Genomic DNA, 22676 nt, shown 5'->3' with positions numbered 1-22676 from the left:
ATTTTCATTTACTAATACTAAAATATTCATGTATCATCAGTTTTGATATAACACTCTTTATACAAACTACTTTAAAAATATAAATGTAAAGGTTTAAAAAAACTAAACAAAATATAACGATGGAAAACTAAATGTAATTATATTAAACAGCTCGTGTTACAAACACTAGTCACCTAGAATCTAGAGGCAATCGCTATATGTCAAAAGTTAAACGATTGACTGCTAGTCTTTTACCATAAATATTTTTTCTTTCTATTATAATGATTTTTCTCACACTGAAAATATCTAACCAATCAAACTAAAATTCTTCAAAGGATAAATTTAACTCATATCACAAGGAATAAAAATCTACTAAATGTTACTTCTGCCCTTTCCAATCAATGATCACCATACACAAATAAAGAGAGACTAGATTCACATAAATCATCAGTACAATTAGGCTTATTGCCAACATGCACTGTGTTACAAATACACATACACATAATACAAACATTCAAAACTAAAAGGTTTTCAAATGACTTTGTTTTCCTGCTCTTGTATATTTATTTTCCTTTTTAAAAAGAAGTCTTTGATAATCCTGTATTTGAATATACAACCAGAACCCTTGTTATACCTAGTATGGAGGTGAATAATATAACGTATGTTAAAGCTCTATTTCTAAAAAATGTTAATCAATAATTATGAAGCAATTTGCCTTAAGTTTTTTTATTCCCTTTTAGAAAAATATTTACCAATTTTTCAGAAAAAAGGAGAATTTCAGGTTTTGTACTTTTCTGAGTAGGGATAATATTCCTATTAACTAAGATAATGACCATGTAAATAAGGAAGACCATCAGAAGAAAGGGAAGAAATAAAGAATTTAGAATGCTATGATACCTGTTTGGACACTCAGGTGCCTGTCTCCAGCATACAGCTAAATATGTCCTCAAAAGAGGTCAGAGAAAGGGGTGTTGGGAATTAGCACTTAGACTGGGTATGTGAAAGATCACTAAGCCAAAGGTAAACCACAAAATTCAAGGGGAGAAAGGAGACTGCATGATGAAGCATAAAAAAGATCAGAGAAGAGTAAGAAAAACAAAAAGAACACGAAGTTTTTGAAGGAGGACATTTTCAGAAGGAAAGTTTAACAAAGTGTAAAAGACATCAGCAAGGTCCAGCACAAGTGTTGGCAAATGGGCTGGATTTAGTATTACAGAGGTCACTGGGAGCTTTGATCAGAGCAATTTCAGTGGAGAAGCCAGTGTGCATTTAAGAGGAATAGAGACAGAGTCACAGAAAGCCTACATGCTTTCAAAGCGTATAACATCTCAAAGCTAAAAATTTAAAATAATTTCTTAAATCAATTAAATTTAAAATCAATAAGTTAACATTAATTGATAAATTTAGTATTCAGAAAGATTTCACTCCTTTTGAGAATAATTTCTAGGCTAGATTTTATTTTACTTCACAAGAATTCCTGTATGAGCATAATGATAGTGAGACACTCTACCAAAGCATTTCAAAAGTGAAAGCATAAAAACTTTTTCAATAGAATTAACTCTACTTAATCAGTGATGTTGATTCATTTCAGAAGTTCAAATGATAGGGAGAGACTTTCAAAATAGACCACTGCGACAGTGAAGGCCCTAAAATGGCCCTGCTAAATCCAAGCTTTGGGAGATGTTAAAAACTTGGCTAAGCAGGGAAGAGAAATGGAAGACAGAGCTAAGGGAAAATCAGGACAAAAAGAGAAACTGCAAGCTAAGGAAAAAGTCAACAGAGTTGCAGACTGGTGACACAGGAGGGACAGGAGTTCACTTGATGGAATGAAGTCATGAAAGCAAAAAAGAGTATAAAGGATCAAGAGCACCTGGGCCCAAACATGGTACCAAACAAGGGAGGAAGAATGAAGAGGTACAGATTTAGACAAATTTGCAGGCTTGGATAGCAATGGAGATTTGTACTTGACTCCTACAATTTTTTTTTTAAAGAAAGCACATAAGGTCTCTTGCTGAAAATGCAGGGAATGGGTTAGGAGGCTGCTTCAGAGCAAAGGCAGAGGATGTATCTTTTGTAATCACCTTGTGGATTTATGAGGCTAGATATTACCAATTTCCACAGAGACACTCCTCATTTAACAACCGAGCTCCATTCTTGTGAGCAGGTCATTAAATGAACTGGTCACCTAAGAAGGAATTTTTTATTAGGTATAATTTTTTATTAGGTATATTTTTTCACTGTGAAGTTCAGTCTGGTCTTGGGCTCACTTTGTAGCCTAGGCTGGTCTTGAACTTGCAACGATCCTCCTGCCTCAGCCTCCCGAGTGCTGGGATTACATGAGTGCCCAGAAGAATTTTTATACTATGTATATTACAATATTCAGAATAAATAAATGGTTAAGGGAAAGCCAAACTTTATGATTTTGCTTTTATTTGCATAACTCTTACATACAGTAATGTATAACAACATAAAATTATAGTGCAATACCATATATACAAGGTGTACTGCACAAAAAGACACTGAGGCTTTATAAACAAGATGTGCCATCTGTGGTGGTACATGCCATAATCCCACTTCTTGAAAGGCTGAGACAAGAGGATTGCCATGAGTTCAAGGCCAGCCTGGAATACACAATGAATTCAAGGCAGACCTAAACTACAGCCAGTAGTTTAGCAGTTCTACCTCAAAAAACTAAAAGGAAAACAAAACAACAACAAAAAAGATATTCACAACTGTACAAAAAAAAAAAAAAAGATGAGTTGTGAGTTTAGAGAAATCCAAGCTCTAAACTATACAGGGTAATTGTTTATTCAAATATATTTTTCAATACAGTGTTAAAAGCCTCTTATTTTTAATTCTATTCTCAATTGTTCTGCACACTTACAAATACAGTTCTGACACCTTTGATTGGAAAGCACATTTTAGAACCATGACCTAAACCATCATTTAGTCTGTATTCTTGCTGAGAGTTTAGCAAAGCTACAAAGCTAAGGCAAAGTAAGACTAAATCAAAACTTCCAGGAGAACATGGCGGATAGATAGCAGCAGCTTTGGAGGCTCTCTGAGAAACTGCACTTAAAATCCAGGAATGGTGCCGGGTGAGAAGTCCTAAGCAAGGGGAGATATACTTTGCCAATCCAGGAACAAACTAAACTGAAGAGAAACCAACTGGAAACGCAATCCCGGTGATATAACAGGAACAGATAAGGTCTCAGCACAGAAGCTGCAGCCCGTGCCACTGAAAGCTGTGATTTGAATTTCCTGCAGCCACTGCTGCATCCCAATCAGCACAGCACGGAGAGAGGCGTGAAAGCTCTGAGAGTGGGAAGCAGTGAATGGAGTTGAGAGTGGGACTGGCCAGGAGCCCTGCATTGACCTGTGGTGAGTGAGCGGATTGGGGACCCTTCTATAGAGTAGGAAGTTTCAGCAAAGGACATACTGGGACCAGGCGGATTACCCGGAACAGGATGCTGCAGTGACTTCAGTCACATATTCCTCTCTCAAGCGGGATTGGTGGGGAGTGCCTGGCTTGGATGATGCGGCTGACTAAGACCCAGTAAGCTAGCCCAAACCAGGTCCCAGCGCTTGGAGGTGCACCCTAGCAGTGAAGCCTTTGGTAGGTTGATCTGGAGGGGCGAGCCCAGCAGAGGCTACCCAGGTCTGTGTCTCCCTAGTACACTGCAGTGGGCGGGAACACCTAGCCTGCGCAATTCAAACAAACTGTAACCGACTAAGAAAAAAACTGGGCCTCCTATATATGCTTATAGAAAAGGAACAAAAAAATATGGGAAGAGGGAGCAATAAGAAAGGGTCCTCAGCCCCCAATCCTGAGAAACATGCAATATCAGACACAGCACCAACAGACATAAAGCAATATCTCCAAAGCCTCATAGATGAGTTCAGGAATGAAGTTATTAACGACCTGAAGCAAGATATAAGTAGAATAGTTAGAGAAATGCTAAGCACCACCTAAGAAAAAACAGATGGTGGAATGGAAGAACAGAAAAAAAGGGGAGAATTGTTTGATGGGGAAAATAGAGAAAACATTGATTACGTGAAGCAGGTTCAAAGAGATTACCAGGAAACTAAAAACCCTATTGAAAACTGGCATAACACCTTGAAAGAAACTAAGGGTAGATTATCTGAACTGGAGGGCAGATTTGTAATATGGGAGCATGAAATGAAAAACTTCTTAAAAATAATAAAAAAACAAACAGCAACAATACAAAGGCTAGAAGATGATAAGAAGATCTATAACTTAAGAATTAAGAACATAAAAGAAGAAGTAGGGACACAAACAAATGAACTACAAAGGCTAGTCACAGAAATAATCCAAGAGAATTTCCCTAATTTAGCAAAAGGTAAAGATACTCAGATGTATGAGGCATACAGGACCCCAGCTACCTACAACCCAAACAGAGCTACACCCAGGCATATAATAATCAAAATTCCAGAAATACAATATAAGAACAGAATATTAAAAGCCATCAGAGACAAGAAACAGATCACTTACAAAGGAACACCCATCAGAATCACAGCAGACTTCTCTGCACAAACCATCAAATCACGAAGAGCATGGGGGGAATAATTCAAGCTTTGAAAGATAATAACCTCCAGCCAAGATTGATACATCCTGCACAACTGTCCCTAAAAATTGATGGAAAAACAAGGTGCTTCCAGGATAAAGAGGAACTAGGGGAATTTGCAACCACCAGTTCAACTCTATAGAGAGAATACTGCAGGATGTTCTAAAAAAGGAAAATACCAAGATTCCAGAAATAGTGGCAGAGAGGCCACAATGAATGGAGCAGAAAGCGAAATGCAGAAGACAAACTGACAAAACGACAGAAAAAGAGCTCAACAGAAATGAGGCAGAGAAGATCAGAAGGTAGGAACAGCTATTTTTGAGAAAACAAGACATCATAATAGCTAGTGCTGATTTAGTATCATCTTGTTTTGAAGTCCCATCAAACTTGTATTCTTCTGTCTCCATCGGTCTTAAAAGGTTGTATCTTATTGGATTTTATTATATACGATAATATAAGCAAAAACTTTTATAGACAAGGAGTTTATATAGAAACCATTGTTCATTTTCTGTTAATTGGTTCTAAATACTCTGTAATAATGTCATTATCTTGAATGGTTTTATAGTGTCTTGATATGTTTGGTGCTACAGTATACGAAGTTATATTCAAAGATTTCAGGAAATAGACACTGTGGTAACTATTTTTATGTCAGGATATCTTGTGGTGAAACACTATTTTGCTTGGTTATGTTTTGACCTGTGCTGGTTCTGTTGTTATGCCCTCTTTTATCTCAATTCCCCCCCCCCTTTTTTAAAATTATTTACTTTTTAATCTTTTTAATTAAGGGAAAAATAAATAAAAAATAGCAGGATACATTTTAGTAACCTACTTTGATTTCCTATTAACTTGATTTGAAATCCTGTATTGCTCTCACCATCTTGTTTTGACTGATTTTCCCCTATTCTGCTTTGCTTGATAGTACCAAGTTCCTGTGAAGGCAATAAGATTCATTATGATGCCCATTCCGGTTGACTATTATCTTCTTTTAAAGTCCTGTAATGTCTCCAATGCTTTGGTTTTATTCTTTACTGTTTTATTATAACTGGCAATTCTTCTTAAAATAGCAAGAGGCAGTATGGTGACCATTGTTGATCACCTTGTATTTTGTTTTTACATTATCTATTATGTCCATCCTTTTGATTTGACTGACTCTGTTCTGATATGTCACATTTGGTTTTACTCTCTTCAAAAAAAGTAATAAGAACTGTGGGAGTAATAAAACCCAAAATGTGTAATTGTCATTGTACAAAAGAAAAGAAAAGAAAGTGCTCTAAAAGTTATAACTGCATATATGTTTAAGTGTATAAGATAGATAACCATATTACTGAGTGTTTTTGGATCATTGAACTAAACTGTTTGCACTCTCACTGTTTGAAAGTCCACTTTATATGCTTTAATTTTGTAACTTGAACAACTATTTCTAAGATGAGAATATGTAATCCATTAACTAGTGATTTCTTACTGTTTTTTTTTTTCTTTTTTCCTTTTTATTGGTACCAGGGATCGAACTCATGACTGCCTGCTTGCAAGGCAGGCACTTATGCCGCTGAGCTAAGTCCCAGCCCCTTTACTGTCTATTTTTTAAACTTTGTATTACTTGTGCCCTTTTTCTGTTTTTTTCTTTTTCTCCTTGAATAAAAAAAAGACTAAATCAAAAATTATGATGATTTTTGAATATGATTTGATACCTATAAGATGCAGAGTGGTGCAGTTCATATTCAGTTGTATCAACTATTCCTGAGACAAATTTCCATCTACAAAAGTAAGACATTTTCCAACTGTGTGTTCAAGGGTACTTAAGTACATAAGTAAAATAGGAGTTGTCAGTAAAATAGAGTCACAATTCCAAAAAACAAAGTATGATAATCCCCAGGTCTCCCCCCTTGACTCAAAAACAAAACACTAAAATGGATTTGGCTGATAGGACAGCCAAATCAGAAAGCCCAGTTTAAACTGTGGACACTAAAAACAAGATCATCAAAAGCTCAATACCAGGGGCTGGGGATTTAGCTCAGCAGCATAAGCATCTGCCTTGCAAGCAGGCGGTCGTGAGTTTGATCCCTGGTACCGATAAAAATGAAAAAGACAAAAAAACAAAACAAAACAAAAGCTCAATACCATATCTCAGTTTGTTAAGGTTTCTGGTGAGCAGACACCAGAAAGTTTCTTAAAATCCCAGGACTAGATTCTATACCCAGAAAACCCTTTTGATTTCATGAGTGACTCTAAAGTGTTAGAGAACAGTCTAAATTTCTACTAAATCTTGCTTATCTCGTCTGAGGGATCTGACATCCGGGTCATCTTCTGCTGCAGTTTCTGTGACAGATAGGCCATGTGAGGTAGTTTTCCCATATTGCTCATGGACCATTCCCTGCTTCTTTGCAGTATTAATTCCTTCCTGATGGCACTGTGTTTTTGCTATGATTTCTTTATATTTATTTCCTTTTACATTTTTATAGACTGAATTATCAGTAAGTCAGTGCCCTTCAAGTAATATAGACTGCTCTAACGTCCAGCCAGTGATCTAGCTCCAGTAGATCCAGTTTGGAAATGCTTAGGGTGGATGATGAGGAAGTGTCAAACTTTTTTTGAGTCTATCATCTTGCCATTTTTTTGGCTCTGAAGCTACCAAAACTCTATAAGCATCTCTTACTACTTTATAGAGTCTATAAAGAGTCTTTTGTTTTTAAAACAAAATAAGCAAAACCAAATCTGGCTATAGTATTCTTTTAAATTGAGAGCTGGGAGCCTCAGTGTGATTATATTTTCTACTCTGTCTGCCTTCTTGTATTGGATCAGTAGAGAAAACTAAGTTAGGGCATGTAATTTCTCTCAAGGCATTATTTTAATATGTTCCATTAATAGTACATTTTATACAAACAAAGTTATATAGTTCTTCCATATAAAATATTGACTCAGAAGTACAGAGGGGCAATCCGGGTAACTGATGCAATAAGGCCAATGTAAATCCAAAAACCAATACAAAACAACAACAAATAAAACTATACACAAGCCAGGTCTTCAACATACCTATCCTTCAAATTACCTATGAGAAAAAATACAAAACAATACCAATGAGCTGTCCCACATCTTCTATAAGCCTTTGTGAACATGAAGCACAGGCTAGGAAACAGAAATGAAACACAGAGAAAAGGAGCCAGAATCAGATCTAACAAAACCTGATCTAAAACCACCACTAGAAAGGAAAGTCCATCCCATGAATGAAAACACTGAAAAGGCATAATGTAGACTGGACTACAGATTTAAGGGTACACATGATGCAAGGAGGCAAGCTTAAAAAGTTAATTCAAGGGAAAAGATTAAAAGGCAGAAAACGTTCATATTATTAGTAAAACAAATACATTATCTTTCAGAAATCTGCACAGATGCAAATGGTATTTCACAATGAAGTATTTTTAAACCACTGTACCTTACAGTAAAATCATAGGAGCAAGATGCCAGCACTGAAGCATGAAATGGAGAAAACTTTAAAAAAAAAAAAGAAACAAAAACAAAGTTAGCTACAATATGCATCCGATGAACAATATAATAAATTTAAGTTTATTAAGGAATGTCACTTAAAATTATGTTTTCTAGAACCTTATATGTTTTAGTTTGAGGCAAAAATCTTTTGGTCTTTTAAGTATCCACTTAGAGGAAAAATATTTTTACATCCTCCAAAGAAAACCATCCCTTGAGCTTTTTTTTTCTTTCTTTTTTTGGTCTTTTTCCTTTTTATCGGTACTGGGGATCAAACTCACTACTGCCTGCTTGCAAGACAGGTGCTCATGCTGCTGAGCTAAATCCCCAACCCCCCTGGAGCTTTTTAGAGCTCACTTAGAATAACTATTTTTAAAACACAGCTATTCTTGAAAAATTAAACACAACTTCTTTTTCTTTTTGTGAGGGGTACCAGGAATCAAACTCACAACCTCATGCTTGCCTGACAGGTACTGTGCCACTGAGCTACACCCTCAGCCCACAAATTCCAATTGGCTATCCGAACATGAGTCCACAAATAGGAAGGATCTGAATATGTGATAATATATACTTATACAATAATCATAGAATTTATCAATTCTATGAATATGTATCTTGAGTACTATAATCACATGCATCAAAATAAATGTAAATAATTTTTATGTTATCTGTATATTGTAGATAAAAACAAATATTATCAAGGACAAAAACTCCAAATTTAAAGCAAGTAACAACTTTAATGTAAGTAATGAACATACTATATAGACTCCCCTTTGAAATTATACTTGATTGTTTTTTTATCAGCACATTTTTTTCATGGTGCTGGGGTTTGAACTCAGGGCTTTGAGCATGCAAGGTAAGTATCACTAAAGTACATCAGCAGCCTACCAGCCCTTAACAGTGTGTGTGTGTGTGTGTGTATGTGTCTGTGTGTGTGTGTATGTGTCTGTGTGTGTGTATGGCACTTCGCAGCATGTATTTTCATTATATCACTCTATTTCATTCTCAAAACTACTCTAAAACATATATAGAAAATATTTTTTAATTACTAAAAACCTACACATGCAAGATTGCCATTAAAAAAATAAAGCAGTCTGGGGATATAACTCAATAGTAGAATCCTTGCCTAGCATGTGCAAGATTGTGGCTTCAGTCTCCAGCACTTGCTAGCTAAATAAATAAACAAATCAATAAATAACAAAATGGAATACTATGTCTCCTATATTGTCTTGCAGCCAATAAAATTTAAAATACTAATTTAATGGAAATTAGGAATTTTTAAAATAGGAATAACGTAATTATCTTGCTGAAACATCAGTAAGGTTCATTTTTGTCTTAAAAGTAAAAAAAAGAAAGTTAAGGGCATGGGGATTCAGCTCAGAGGCATAAGCACCTGCCTTGCAAGCAAGCGGTCGTGAGTTCGATCCCCGGTACCGATAAAAAAAGAAAGTTAAAATTGAGAAATTTGACTTAAAAAAATGTTTTCCATAATGACTTAGGAGAACCTGACTAAATAAAAGCTAGGAAACTAACTTAAGTCACTCTAAGACAAATTTCTTGAGAGTAGCACAGAAAAGTTACCCATTCTCTGCTGTTTACAGAGTGGATAATTTTCTATACTTGACACATTTGGGATCATTCATGTAAGTCATCATGTGAGAGAAAAGAAAGAATCATCTCTCTATACCAGTTTCAACATAGTAAAGAGACTTTCCACTGACAAAATTATAAAGGAATATGACACTAAAAGTAGACTACTCTAGTTAAAAAATAATGTTAAAAGAAATAGCAGACTGAAAATGACAGGATAAGAAAACTATTTTATTTAACCTAAGGTACTGGATGTCTAAAATGCCCCAATTCATTCAATAATTATTCAAATCTTTTATCTAACTTTAGTGTTTAATATTTGTTATTACTAATTAGGTAACAAATACACACACAAAGGCAATCAATAACCCTAAACCCTAAACATCAAAACACCCTTTTATATATGCTTCAATGGTAATATTCAAATTTCTATTTTTATGGTATAAACAAAAAGAAACAACAAAAACTTACTTTCACTCTCCTAATAGCATAGGAGTGACCAAGAAGTTCAAACACTGGCTGTCGTACATTCCTTAAGTCCCATCCTCTCAAACTGCAATCAACTGCTCCCGTCACCAGCAAATTCTGAAAACAATTCACAAGAACATTATGCTATGGTGTCTCTGCCACTAAGCAAAACTAAGCCTTTCCAACTAGAAATAACATTCTACTTTCTGGTAATGATTTGAGAAGTCATTCCTGAGAAGCTATATAACAAGTATAAAAAGGAATCAAAACAGATATTGAATAGTCAACTTAAGAGGAAAGAAACTCAACATGCTTTATAAGTACGATGGGATATCTAACAAAAGAAAAAGGATATAGCTCCAAATAGCACTGTGACTTTTTCAACTTAATTTTTTTATAAGTACATATGAAATTAAAATATATGACAAAAGGGCCAGCTTTCTCTTTAAAAGAATTTCAACATCCTCTGAGATCTTACGGGGCACCCAAAAGCAAGAGGCCTACTAATGTAAGACTATTTGAAAAAGTAAAATGTATACAATAAATTTTTGTATTTTTTCTCAATCATTGTTTCCAACTCTCTTGAGCCTAGTCTTAATACAATATTTGATCAGACCTGAGAATCTATGAAAATAATGGTGAGCTTATAGGTAACAGTCAGGCTTTACAAATTTTCTATCTGGAACCTGAGGCAAACTCAGAGTTCCTGGCTGAACAGGCCAGGCGTCGGGGCCACACTCACATCAACGTGAACCGCAATTCATTATCTGAATACGTTTCAATATAAGCCCACTGAAGGAAAAGTGTCAGTGAGTTAAAAGCAAAACTTTAAACCACAATCAAGTACATCACAGCATCTTTTTAGAATTCAAAGTATAAATATACAGGCCACAATTTAATTTTCCTATGGGGAAAACTCATTTGTGACAGAAGAAATTGAAAGCCATTTGCATTGATGTTTTTATTTAGCTCAAGTATTATTTCTGAATGTGGACTGGGGGCTGGGGATTTAGCTCAGTGGCATAAGCACCTGCCTTGCAAGCGGGCAATCGTGAGTTTGATCCCCGGTACCGATAAAAAGACCAAAAAAAAAAATATGGACTATATTTTATTTCTTTTTCTTTAAAGAATTCTGGCAATATAATATGAGTTTAACTTTCATTAATTATTTTTAAAAATACGAGGGAAAATATGGGGGAAAATTAAGGTATATGTTTTATCTATTTTTCACTTTTAAGAAACCACCCAAGTGAGGGTTAGGTATGTCAATATTTAATACCTACTTAATCCATCCCTATTTCTAATTCATATGTTTATATGGGTAACTGAAGCTTTGTAAAAAGTTACACGTAGACACTGTTAAATTATAGAAGCATGAAAATTAGTCTTAAAGAGGAAGATGAAACAAAATATTTTAAAACTGATAGACTGTCAAGTTAAAAGTCAAATTACAAAGAGTTCCACAGTCTGACTGGCAAAGTAAAAAAGTCATGAGAGCAAAAGATGACACAAAGTGGCAGGGTCAAGAATGATCAAGAAAAGATATTACATAAATTATAAAACGGTTCCCCAAAACAAACAAGAAAGGCTGCACTGCTGAACTTTTGAGAATTTCTGTTTCCTATTTTGCCTGTTTTATGAGCACTTAAATCCAATTAAGGCTAATGTAGGTCAGTCACAATCATTAGTTAGAAATGAAAGAGACTCAATTTAACTTAACAGGCCAGGAACAGCACCAAAGCCCACATAAACAAAGATAAATAAAATCTTGAGTATTTCAGCATCGCAAAGCAGCACAAATTGGGTCCACATATTGTACCTCATTGTATTTACACCAGTCACAACTCAAAATTTCTGCCTGATGTGCTGGAATCACAATTCTGACTCCTGCTGCCTTCATATCCCATATTCTCAGAGTCTGATCACCTAGGTAAAAAAAAGAAGATACGATCAGTTCCCAGGACACCACATGCTCAGTGACCTAATGAGCTCATAACAATAAACCAAGTAGAAATACTTTTGACATTAAGGATACTGCCACCTTTTATATACATGTATATGTGTGTACGCATAAATGGAAAAAGAGTCCACCAAAAAATTGTATACACACTTCAGCAGTTGGCTGTACTAACAAATGTCTGGAAGCTCGTGGCTGTTACTCTAAGCATCTCTTGTAATTGTAGAGGTAACTTGTATAAATCTGAAGATGTCTCAATAAATTTAGTGTTAAAATATTTATACAAGTTCTTCCTTCCTGATATATACATTTTTTTGTTGAACTCTGTCAATGTGCGGCACACACATATTTTTAAACCCTAATGATTTTTAAGAACTCTTATAAATGAAGGACTGTCAGTGGTGGTGCCCACCTATAATCCCAACTACTCAGGAGGGTGAACCGGTATATTCAGAAGTCACTCCTGTCTCCCCTAATAATAACATGACTAATAGCTAATATTTATTGAATACTTCTGATGTGTTAGGCACTGTTTTAAGAGTTTTATAACATTGGTTTTTTATAAAATATGACACTAATCATATGAAACAGTACTAATTGCTGTATCACTTGATAAATGAGGAAATTGAGGCATATGGGAATAAAGTAATAGGACATTAAACAATGGAACCAGGACCCAGAACCAGAACCCACATAGTCTGGGTTCCCAGCACAAGTACTTTACAAATGCATCATGCTGTCTTCTGTGTTGTCAGGGGCCAAATGCTAGTCAATGCTTGCTGATTCTTGAGAATTTATTCGTTTTTCTATGTTACATTTTTATAATTAGAATGAAAACATATTTTTCTCTCTCACCTAAAATCAGAGAATACCTACTCAGATTTTGCCAGCATTATTTTAGAAATAAAAACTCACTAACTATGACAAAGTTAAAATTTCTATTGTATTTCCAACCCCACTTCTCCCCCGACTCCCTGCTTAGAGGCCATCACAATCATGAATTTGGCATGCATTGCTTTAGTCTGTGTTTTTATAACACAGTACTTCTGCTATACTTTTATGGATCACAAACATGTACTATTGCTTTGTGTGAGGTATGTTTCTTTTTTAATTTAAAACACTACCCTGGTACTTTATAAAAGGCTGAAAAACACTTTGATAGATGAAAGTAACTAACGTTTTTGGATCTAAGGACAGAAGGGATGAAAGCAACAATGAGCCTGAATGTACCAAATGGAAATAGTTCTGAATTGGTACAGACTGGAGAGTCAAATATCTTCAGGGGCCCTAAAAACATTTACTGTCTCCAGGTAGCCACCGGTCAGCTGAACTGGTTTCAGAATGCCAAGCAGCTTTGATGAAGTGATCTTTCATGACTTTCCCTAGACCTCAGTGTCTACAGCAAGGCAACATGGCTGACTTATGGCTCATGTACCCAGCAATGCCTTCTTCTAGGACCAGCAAGTGTTCTCCTTACCAACAGATTCAAAACAGACCCATGGCTCATCACAGGCTCCAACCACAGCCAAGAGGTCCAAAGGTGGCTATCTGGGATTTTTCAAAACCACAACTGAAAAAATGTCAATTTGTCTCATACAGAATTTACTAGTATAACACCCAGGAGCCCCTGGTGGCCATGTGTCCACAGTATGGAGAAAACTAGTCTGCGGAGTCAAGTCACCAGCCAGGGACAAGTCCAGATGAGGGACACAGAATGTGGTTCAAGGAACCTCAAGCACCCCTTCTTTTTTCCACAGTACACTTTTCATGTCACAATTTAGTTCTATCACTTGCAGGCAAAGGAGATACTTATTCTTACAGATTTTCCCCAATTTTCCATCTCTAAAAAGGGCCAAGCCCCAAAGAAACCCATTTGACTCAGCACGAGACTTTCATTAAAGCAAATGAAACACCAAAGGGATGCTCAGAAGCTAAAAACTGGTATCTAACACTAGGTCTGAAATAGTGAAGTCTGCTGTAGTTATGATTAAAGAACACTGTTGCATGTCAATAAACTTCACCTCATAATTACCTCATTTACGTATGTAAATCAATATAAAGCATCAACAAGTTACAGTGAGTGTGGACTAGGAGATTAAGAAGGTTATTTTAGCACTAATACAGATGAATCACAAAATATAGTGTTGAGCAAAAGAAAGCAGACACAAAGTATAACATAGCAATAGCAATCTATGCTATTAGAAAGGAGACATAGTCATGGCAGGGTAATAACTTGAAAAACAAAAGCAGGTCATGTGGTACAATTTCATGTCTTGACCCTATTCTGGTTATACAGATGTTCTTATTGTGGAAATTCATCAAGCTGCACAGATAAGGATACACATCATTTTGTGTACATATAAAGGATTAAGCAATACAACAGAGATCTGGTGGGTGGATATTCTATTTCTCTGACAATAATATTTTGGTTCTGCAATACTGCACTAAAACAACAAAATTTTAAAACCCATAGCTTTAACTGTTCTCTCCTGCAATTAATCTGAGTGACACAAAAATGTGAAGACTATTCTGCAGAAACTATGAATTCCAGTTCTTTGATAATCATTTCTATGGACATATTTGACACTGTGTCCTCATCATTCTGGTTCCCAGGTAAGAGACAAATCTTTTAGCCAAATGGTACAATGACTCACTCAACTCTCTCAGGCATTAGGGTATCTGTATTTATGTTTTTATTCCCTCTAAATCACATCTTCTAAATAACTGGCCTTTGATTGTCAGCCAGACATTTATCAGGGCCCTCTGATGGTACCACAGGCCCACCTGAATTACCAGCTTTTCTTATCAGCGGCAGACCTGCAACTGGCAGAACCAGCAGAATAGGAAGTTCTGGCTGTTGTTATATCTGATTTCAAACTGCAGCAAGAGGAAGCTGGGTAAGAACAATGAGTATAAACAGCCTAAAACTGTGAAGTGAACTGCACGCCAAGAGGGCACTTCTGGGCCTAAATAATTTAATTGAAATGCCAGATGCCTATCAGATGTAATATGACTTTTTCTTACACCACAGTAGAATGAGGTTTGTTTTAACTAGTGGCTGGACCCCACACATTCATGCATGGCTATGACTTATGCAATTATATGGAGTCTGTAATAGCAGTAATTTAGTTTCCATGGTTCAAAAGAAAGTTTATTTCATAGTAATCTTCTTTATATAAAATACTTGAATATGAATTTAGAAACAAATTCTGTACTAGTACATCTATGGGAAACTAGAAAAAACATAATGTCCTCAAAACCTCTGCTAGAGAAAGGATACCTAGTTCTATGTAGAAAGTCCTCCCTTTTTGGTTCTAACTTAACTACTAGTAAGAAGTTTTATTCTAGATTTGCAAATATAATACTATATAACCTTGAAAGTGACTAAATTCTTGGAGTACCCTAAATGGTATATTATCATATACATATGGTCTTAAAATATAAGTTGTTACAAAAAGTTATATAATTAGCCAGGCATGGCGGCATATGCCTGAAATCCCAGCACTCAGGAGGCTGAGGCAGGAGGATCACTGAGAGTTCGAGACCAGCCTGGGCTACAAAGTGAGGTCAGGGTGAGTCTAAACTACATAGTAAGACCCTGTCTCAGAAAGACCAAAAAAAATTAAGTTATATAATTAATTACATGTGTGTCACAGGGTTAGACATAAAAATACATATTGATTCTCCATCATAAAAGTTACCATCAAAACCAAACACTTTAAAACCTTGGGTTCCATAACCATAAGTTTTGCAGTTGAGATTATTTTTATGTAAAATCATAGTATGTTTTATAGCAAGTCCTTGTTTGTAAGCAAGAAGACAAAGCAAGACAATTATTTTTAAAGACTAATATTAATTCACAAAATAGAAAAACACTGAAGAGTGCTCAACTAGGAAATCACTTCTTCTCTGAATTTAACAATGAAATCCCTTGGGGTTTTATAAAACAGGGATGAATATATCCCAACCAAAATAAACATCAGCTGAAATAAACTATTAATTTGTAATCTCAACCAGACCTATTCCACAGACTAGTGCAGGGCATCTCAACTATGACTGATACCTGACTCAGCTGCACTTTACAAACACACTTCCCCAGAGGCGTTCTAATTCAGCAAGACAATGAGGGAGCCCAAGGGCTGGGGATTTAGCTCAGCAGCATAAGCAGCTACCTTGCAGCAGGCAGTTGTGAGTTTGATCCGTGGTACCGATTTAAAAAAAAAAAAAAACCACTGGGATAGAATGATGGAGCCTAGAGTTCTGTTGCTGCTTAAGTTCCACCAATGACTCTGATGATTAACAGGTTTTAGAATCACTGGACCAGTATGCAACTGCACAAGTGCATTCCAGATTCTGTTTAAAGCAAGCTACTTTAAACCTTGTTCTCCGACTTGGCTATTAGATCAGCACTAGGCATTCTTGTAGCACATATGCAATGCAAAGGCCATCCTGAAGTGCCTCAGATATGTCTGTCTCTCCACATCCTATACCTTTGCCTTCTACCTCTCATCTCCTAACTCTTACTTGTTCAGAAATCGGCAGCTTATATACTATTTCTTCAGGGAAGTGTCCCTGGTCAGCCAGCCTTGACAAGCTCAGGAATCATTGATTTGTTTCCACAAATTAATGTTTTGTGGAATTCTGAGCACAAAGAATTCTGAGCACTCATGTTATAAAAAAAAAAAAAGATGACATTTCCCAAGCTTACTCTGTGTCACAGTGTCCCATGTACATTAACTCAATTGTAATCAGAACTCCATGATGTGCATATGATTATCACCCTTATATCAGAAATAATGGAGGGACAGAGGTTAAGGCAAGTCACACAGCAGTGGAGACAGGAGAACTAGATGTGAGGTGGCCCAGCTCCAGACTCCACGCTCTTAACTACTGTAGTATCTCTCCTTCAAAGAACTGTGCCCTTCTGGCATTATCTGACTGTCGCTTTCTCCCTGGATTCTACACACTAGGGGAGCAGAACTGTTTTCTTCCTCACTGAATAACCAGTCCCCAGCAAATGATGAGCACTTACCTGACAAACTGATAATGCCCCTCTCAACAGACATAACGAACTGAGATATGCTTTCAATATTCTGATAAGACAGTTACACCCACATTTTGTGTAATAACAAAACTATTTTAACATTTGGCTGTGAAATGTATTGAGCTATCTAAAATAATATATGAAAACAAGGCAAACAGAAAATCTACTAGATTGTTTCCTACTAATGGATTACATAGCTTAGTAAACAATGTTCTTGATTCCTTGGAAACAGCTAAAGTACAATACAAGTTTCAGAGCTTACTTTTTACTCTACCACAACTATTTCAATATTTTTGCAGAAGGGCTGGATAGTTCAGCAGCATAGCACCTGCCTGGGAAGTGCAAGGTCTGAGTTTGATACCCAAAAGAAAAAAAAAGATATACAAATGTTTGATAAATTGTCTAATAGATTTTCAAAAACTCTCAATGGCTTTACTGTGTCCAATTTCATAAGAAAAGTTTTTCAAAGCTTTCTTGTTTTGCTTAAGGAACATATTTCACAGCTTATAATTCCAGTGATTGATCTGATTCACCAAATTCCTGATTTACTTTAAGCCTTAAATGGTGTAGCCAACTTAAGGAGTACCAGCCTTCTAGAATCTATTCATCTACTTCTACCTTATCAGGACCCACTCTTTCCATCTTCAGCTCATACAGTTGGGATAAAGCCTTCTCTCATTTTCCATTCCTAACTGCAGCAGCTAACTTAGGCCTAAGTCAATCAAAACATTAGATCCCTTTTCCCCAGGCACTATAATTAGCTCGGGATCACTCACATGGATTCAGCAGACCCAGTGAGAGTAAATAAAGCTTCTGTGGAAGTTTAAGAGGGAATCTCTTGGCTTTTCCTACCGCACAGAAACTAGTAAGTAAGTAGGGATATAGCTACTGCCATCTTGCCATCACATGGTACCTGATACGGAAACCAACACATCAGGAGGCAGAGCCCTACATCCAGCTATGCCTCTGAAGCCAGATCTAATTCTAGACTTTCAAATATATGGGAAAATAAAGGGACATTCTTTAATGCACTTTAGTTCAGCTTTTTTTACTCTTAAAATAATCACTATTTATATTTATAGCATAACACATGAAAGTAACATAATTCAACATATGATTGCTTTTGTGAAAGCAAATGGTCATTATGTTGATAAAAGAATTTTTATATACTACCCATGCACACTATAAAGACAGTCTAAAATGTTAAGTGCTATAACTACACTGCTAACTCTATAGTTAATCTTTTACTACCCAGTCTTATACACAGAATATTCCACATGCATTATCCAGGGTCAATATTATACATACAGTACCGCACAAAGGCCAGCATAAAAGGAAGAGGTACGTGTGACTCAGACCAAATAAAAGGCTCATACACATAATTCTGTCTGTTGTTTAAATAAATGCAGCTGCGTTTATTCATAATTCTTTCACTAGATTTTATATTTGGTTGTAGGCATAAAAAGCACAATGATTAAAAACAAGTGAAGATGGGGTAAGAGTATATCTTAGGGATAGAATGAGTGCTTAGCAGGCAAAAGGTCTTGGACTCAACTCCCAGCAGCTCCCCAAAGAAATGAAAGAATTTTACAGCTTAAATTATTTAAGTTATAATAAAAACAAACTTACATACAATAGTAAAGTGAAAGAATATTTAATAATCTTATCAGTAGTTCAAGGCATTTTACTTACCTATACTTTTCCAAATATGTAAAATTATACTTATTATTAAATTTAATTCACTGTGAGTTCTGCCCTTTAGAGCAGTCAGGAGACATGCCTTCACTGTTTCACTGGAAGAAAAGCATGTTTCCGGAAGCATATTTGGAAGGTGTAAATATTCTAAGCACTAATTTCATGTAGGGTCTTAAGTGATCCATTGAAACTACAGTAAAGGACATTCCTCCCTCTAAGAAAATTTTCTTTATGTCTATTTTATTTCCTTACAAAAATTTTCCTTCTATATCATTCAACAATGGTAAAAATATAAAGTGGTAAAATTGTAACTATGAAACTCACAATTTAATTTTTCATTACATTAAAAGTAGAAAAGTTAACTGGGCATGGTGGCGATGGTCTATAATCCCAGCACTTGGGAGACTGAGGCAGAAAGACAGCTTCAAGTTCGAGGCCAGCCTGGGCTACAAAGTGGGTTCAAGGCCAATCTGAACCATATAGTGAAATCTTGCCTCAAAAAAAAAAAGCAATAAAGTTGATTAACTCAAGTTATTTATACAGGTTAAAGGGTACATTAATTCAAATTAAGTATATTAACATTACTATCAATTACTTACTATACACTCAGTCTTGTGATTAGCTGGATAACAGAAAGATAAAAGATCACAATAAAAATTCATCCTTAGAAAAGGAAATGTTACTACAAAAAATTTTAACTGGCAAAAAAAGGACAGTATGATTTAATTCAGATTACAGACAAAAAAGCTAAGACTTAAATAACTTAGAATTTAAAAAATAGTAATATTAGTTTTCTAGAAATAATTATTATTACAGAACAAAATATTTCTTAAATTATCTATGCCTCCAAAGATATCAATATTCACTATAAGGATCTCATAAAATTCCACAATCTAAATGGATATATCTTTATACAATTTACCTGAAAACTTCCATTTGAGTATCTTCAGCCAAACAAATAATACTTGCAGAATTCAGGTAAATTTGGTTATTCTTGATTTTTTAGAATGAATATGAGAAAATAAGAGTACTGAAAAGGAGTCTGTGACTGTACATTTGCTGTGGAAATCATTCAGCACAAGTCAACAAGTCACAGTATTGACACAATTTGTTAGCAACAAAAGAACACTTATCCTACCTATTACCCCTCTTTGAATGCTAGATAATTAAATGAGAACATCATACCAGACCCACACTACCTCCTCCTGTAGCCATGGTCTTTTCTCTTCTCTTAAATAAGTAACTGTGTAAAAGAGTTTCCAATTCTTTATCTCCTTTTATGGTTCTCTAACAGGGGTCAGTAACACAGTTTCTACAAAGGACTAGAAAAGATATTTTTGATTTTGAGAGCCATCAGTTCTCTGTAACAGCTACTGAATTAGGCACTGCCCTGTTAAAAGCAGCCATAAAAAATATGAAAGTGAACAGACATGGTTATTTATAGAAGTTGTCAATCCATTTAATCTAAGGGCATCAGTTTGCCCACCTTTACTCTATTCTAAAGTTTTGAATTCTCCCTACACATCCACAGTAGCTGTCTATCATCTCTCTTCTCCCCCTTCACCCACCTTCAAATACACTTTTATTTAACAAATAAACAAAAATAAAGTTTCTTCTATTTAGCTTGTCCTCTGATTTGCTCTAAGTGCTCTGATTTGCTGTGATGGCTTTAGCCAGTGACACAGTATTTGTTCACAAGGTCATACTTCTCAGTTCCAGGCTCAATCTGCCCACTGAGAAGCACACATGTGTGGCTCACAGTTTAAGAGTTTTCTAAAACAAAAAGATTTTTTTTCTCAGTTATGATATTACCATCCATAGATTTGTCCTTACCAAGAAACAAGGAGTTATTCTTTAGGGGTCAGAATCATTGAAAAAAAGTAATCTAGGCTTCAGCTAATTCTTGTCAAGAAGTAGGTAAGAAGAGGTCTTAGGAACACAAAAGCCTAGTAACACACTCCAACTTTCTCTGAATCTAGGGTACACAGTGCCACCTAATGGAAGAAACAAAGCCACTCTTCAATATTTTTGGTAATTTCAGAATTATTTACCTGAGGCTGAAGCAAAACAACCAGGGATATGGGGAGACCAGATTGTGCTATAAATGACACTCTCGTGGCCTCTAAAGGTGCACAGAGACTGTCCAACAGTTGGATCCCACTACAAATAAATGAACAGATCAGTTACCAGAGGTAAATTCAAGTATGTGCTTTTATATATACTATTAAAGATTATATATATATATTTACATATAGATATACCTATACTAAATAGACATACTTTTAGGACTTTTTTTAAAATTTTATTTAAAGAAAGACTAAACAAAACAGAAAATGGGTAGAAATAACACATACTGTCAAAGAAAAAAATAAACAGTAATAAATCACTAGTTGATGATTACAGATTGTTCTCTTACAAATAGTTATTCAAGATACTAAAGTAGAGCATATAAAGTGGGGATTCAAACAGTGAGACTGCAACCAGTTCTGTTCAGCTATCCAACAAAAACTTAGAAGTATGGTTATCAATCCTATGCAGTTATCCAAATCTTCAATTATGTTGAGATTGAACAAACCCAAGCAGGCTAGTATCACTCTGAACAAAGAATAATACTATTGCTGGGTTTCACATTATGACACTCCAGGATCAGCACTGGGTACTTTAGTGTCTTTTTCTTCAAAGTATCTGTTCATTTCATCATGTGTCATAAGATCAGTTCTCATAAACTGTTTATAGATTCTACACATACATGAGTTTTAACATGTATTTCTATCCTTCCTGTATTAGAGGGAGAAACAAAACAAAGCAAGACAAAACAAAACATATTCCTATAAACACATGAAATGAAAAAGACATATAAGACCGTTGTACAAGGAGTTCTACCATAGTTCCTGTGTTGTCTCTTGTTATCTTCAATAGAATTGGCTATATCATCAGACACAGTATAAGTGAATATATCAGTACATAACAGTATTAATAAAAACACAACTTTGTATATAGTATAAAACTTCAAGAACAGGCAGTTATCAAACCAGAATGTGTATCATAGAGTCTTGTCATCTTTAGTGTAGTTGCCTATACTCTCAGACTTGATACTATCATTCGTATCAGTTTTGAATAAAATCTGTTGATACCAAACAACAATCAAACAAACCAGATTTTACTAAGATCAGTCATGACAAAACAGTATAAGTCATACTGGGCTTCAGATTAAGATAATAGGAAATTAAAGATGATTACAGTGCTATATCCTGATGTTTTTGGGATAGCTATCTGTGCACTCAAATCTAATGCAAGTAGACAAACTGGGACAGAATAAAATCTATCTAAGCAGAGTAGTGCAAGTAATGTGGGTTTTAAATCCTGATACACTATTAACAATATCTTCTGCCATCTTTTTTAAGACTCCCCCTCCCCTTTCACTTCCCCAGGGTACACTGTGCATTTTTGGGTCTGACTAAGACCCTTGGTTTTAAATTGGGGGAAGGGGGCACCCTGGTATTTACCTAAGTGGTTCCAAACCTTCTCTCTCCTGGACTTGATCTCTAATTATATCCCTTTACCTATTAAAGCCTATCTTTCCAACCTATCCACAAATACTGGTCTAGTTGCCCCTATTATTCTCTGGTTCCCTGACACATAGAGCATTGTTTTCTCATATTTGATTTTCAGTCCATGTACTCTTTTTCATTGTTAATTATATTTCCTATAAATAGCATCTCGTGGACCCTAACTCCTGATATACTTCTACATGTGGTTCTTTTTTTTTTAAATTTGGTGTATCAAGGCCATCTATATTAGGGATTATAACCAACCTTCTCTGCCTCATTTCTATTATGCTCTTTTTTTACCATCAGCTGTCTGCTTATCTTCTTCA

General features: G+C 35.5%; 1 protein-coding gene across 1 annotated transcript in view; it reads right to left on the bottom strand.

Annotated features, from left to right (window-relative positions):
• The window catches only part of Pex7 (peroxisomal biogenesis factor 7), a 77418-nt gene that overhangs the window by 33704 nt on the left and 21038 nt on the right, over positions 1-22676 (bottom strand). Inside the window, exons 5-8 of the mRNA XM_003468453.5 lie at positions 20851-20959; positions 11923-12029; positions 10107-10220; positions 7996-8051 (exon numbers count right to left, since the gene is read on the bottom strand). Coding sequence (XP_003468501.1) covers positions 7996-8051; positions 10107-10220; positions 11923-12029; positions 20851-20959 — 386 coding nt within the window. The remainder of the gene's footprint in view (positions 1-7995; positions 8052-10106; positions 10221-11922; positions 12030-20850; positions 20960-22676) is intronic.

Source organism: Cavia porcellus, unplaced genomic scaffold (genome assembly GCF_034190915.1).
Source record: "Cavia porcellus strain 051 isolate PalLab524CR breed Dunkin Hartley unplaced genomic scaffold, mCavPor4.1 scaffold_22, whole genome shotgun sequence".
Taxonomy (NCBI): Eukaryota; Metazoa; Chordata; class Mammalia; order Rodentia; family Caviidae; genus Cavia; species Cavia porcellus.
Note: the sequence above shows the minus strand (reverse complement) of the source record. Positions and strands in the feature narration are given on the sequence as shown.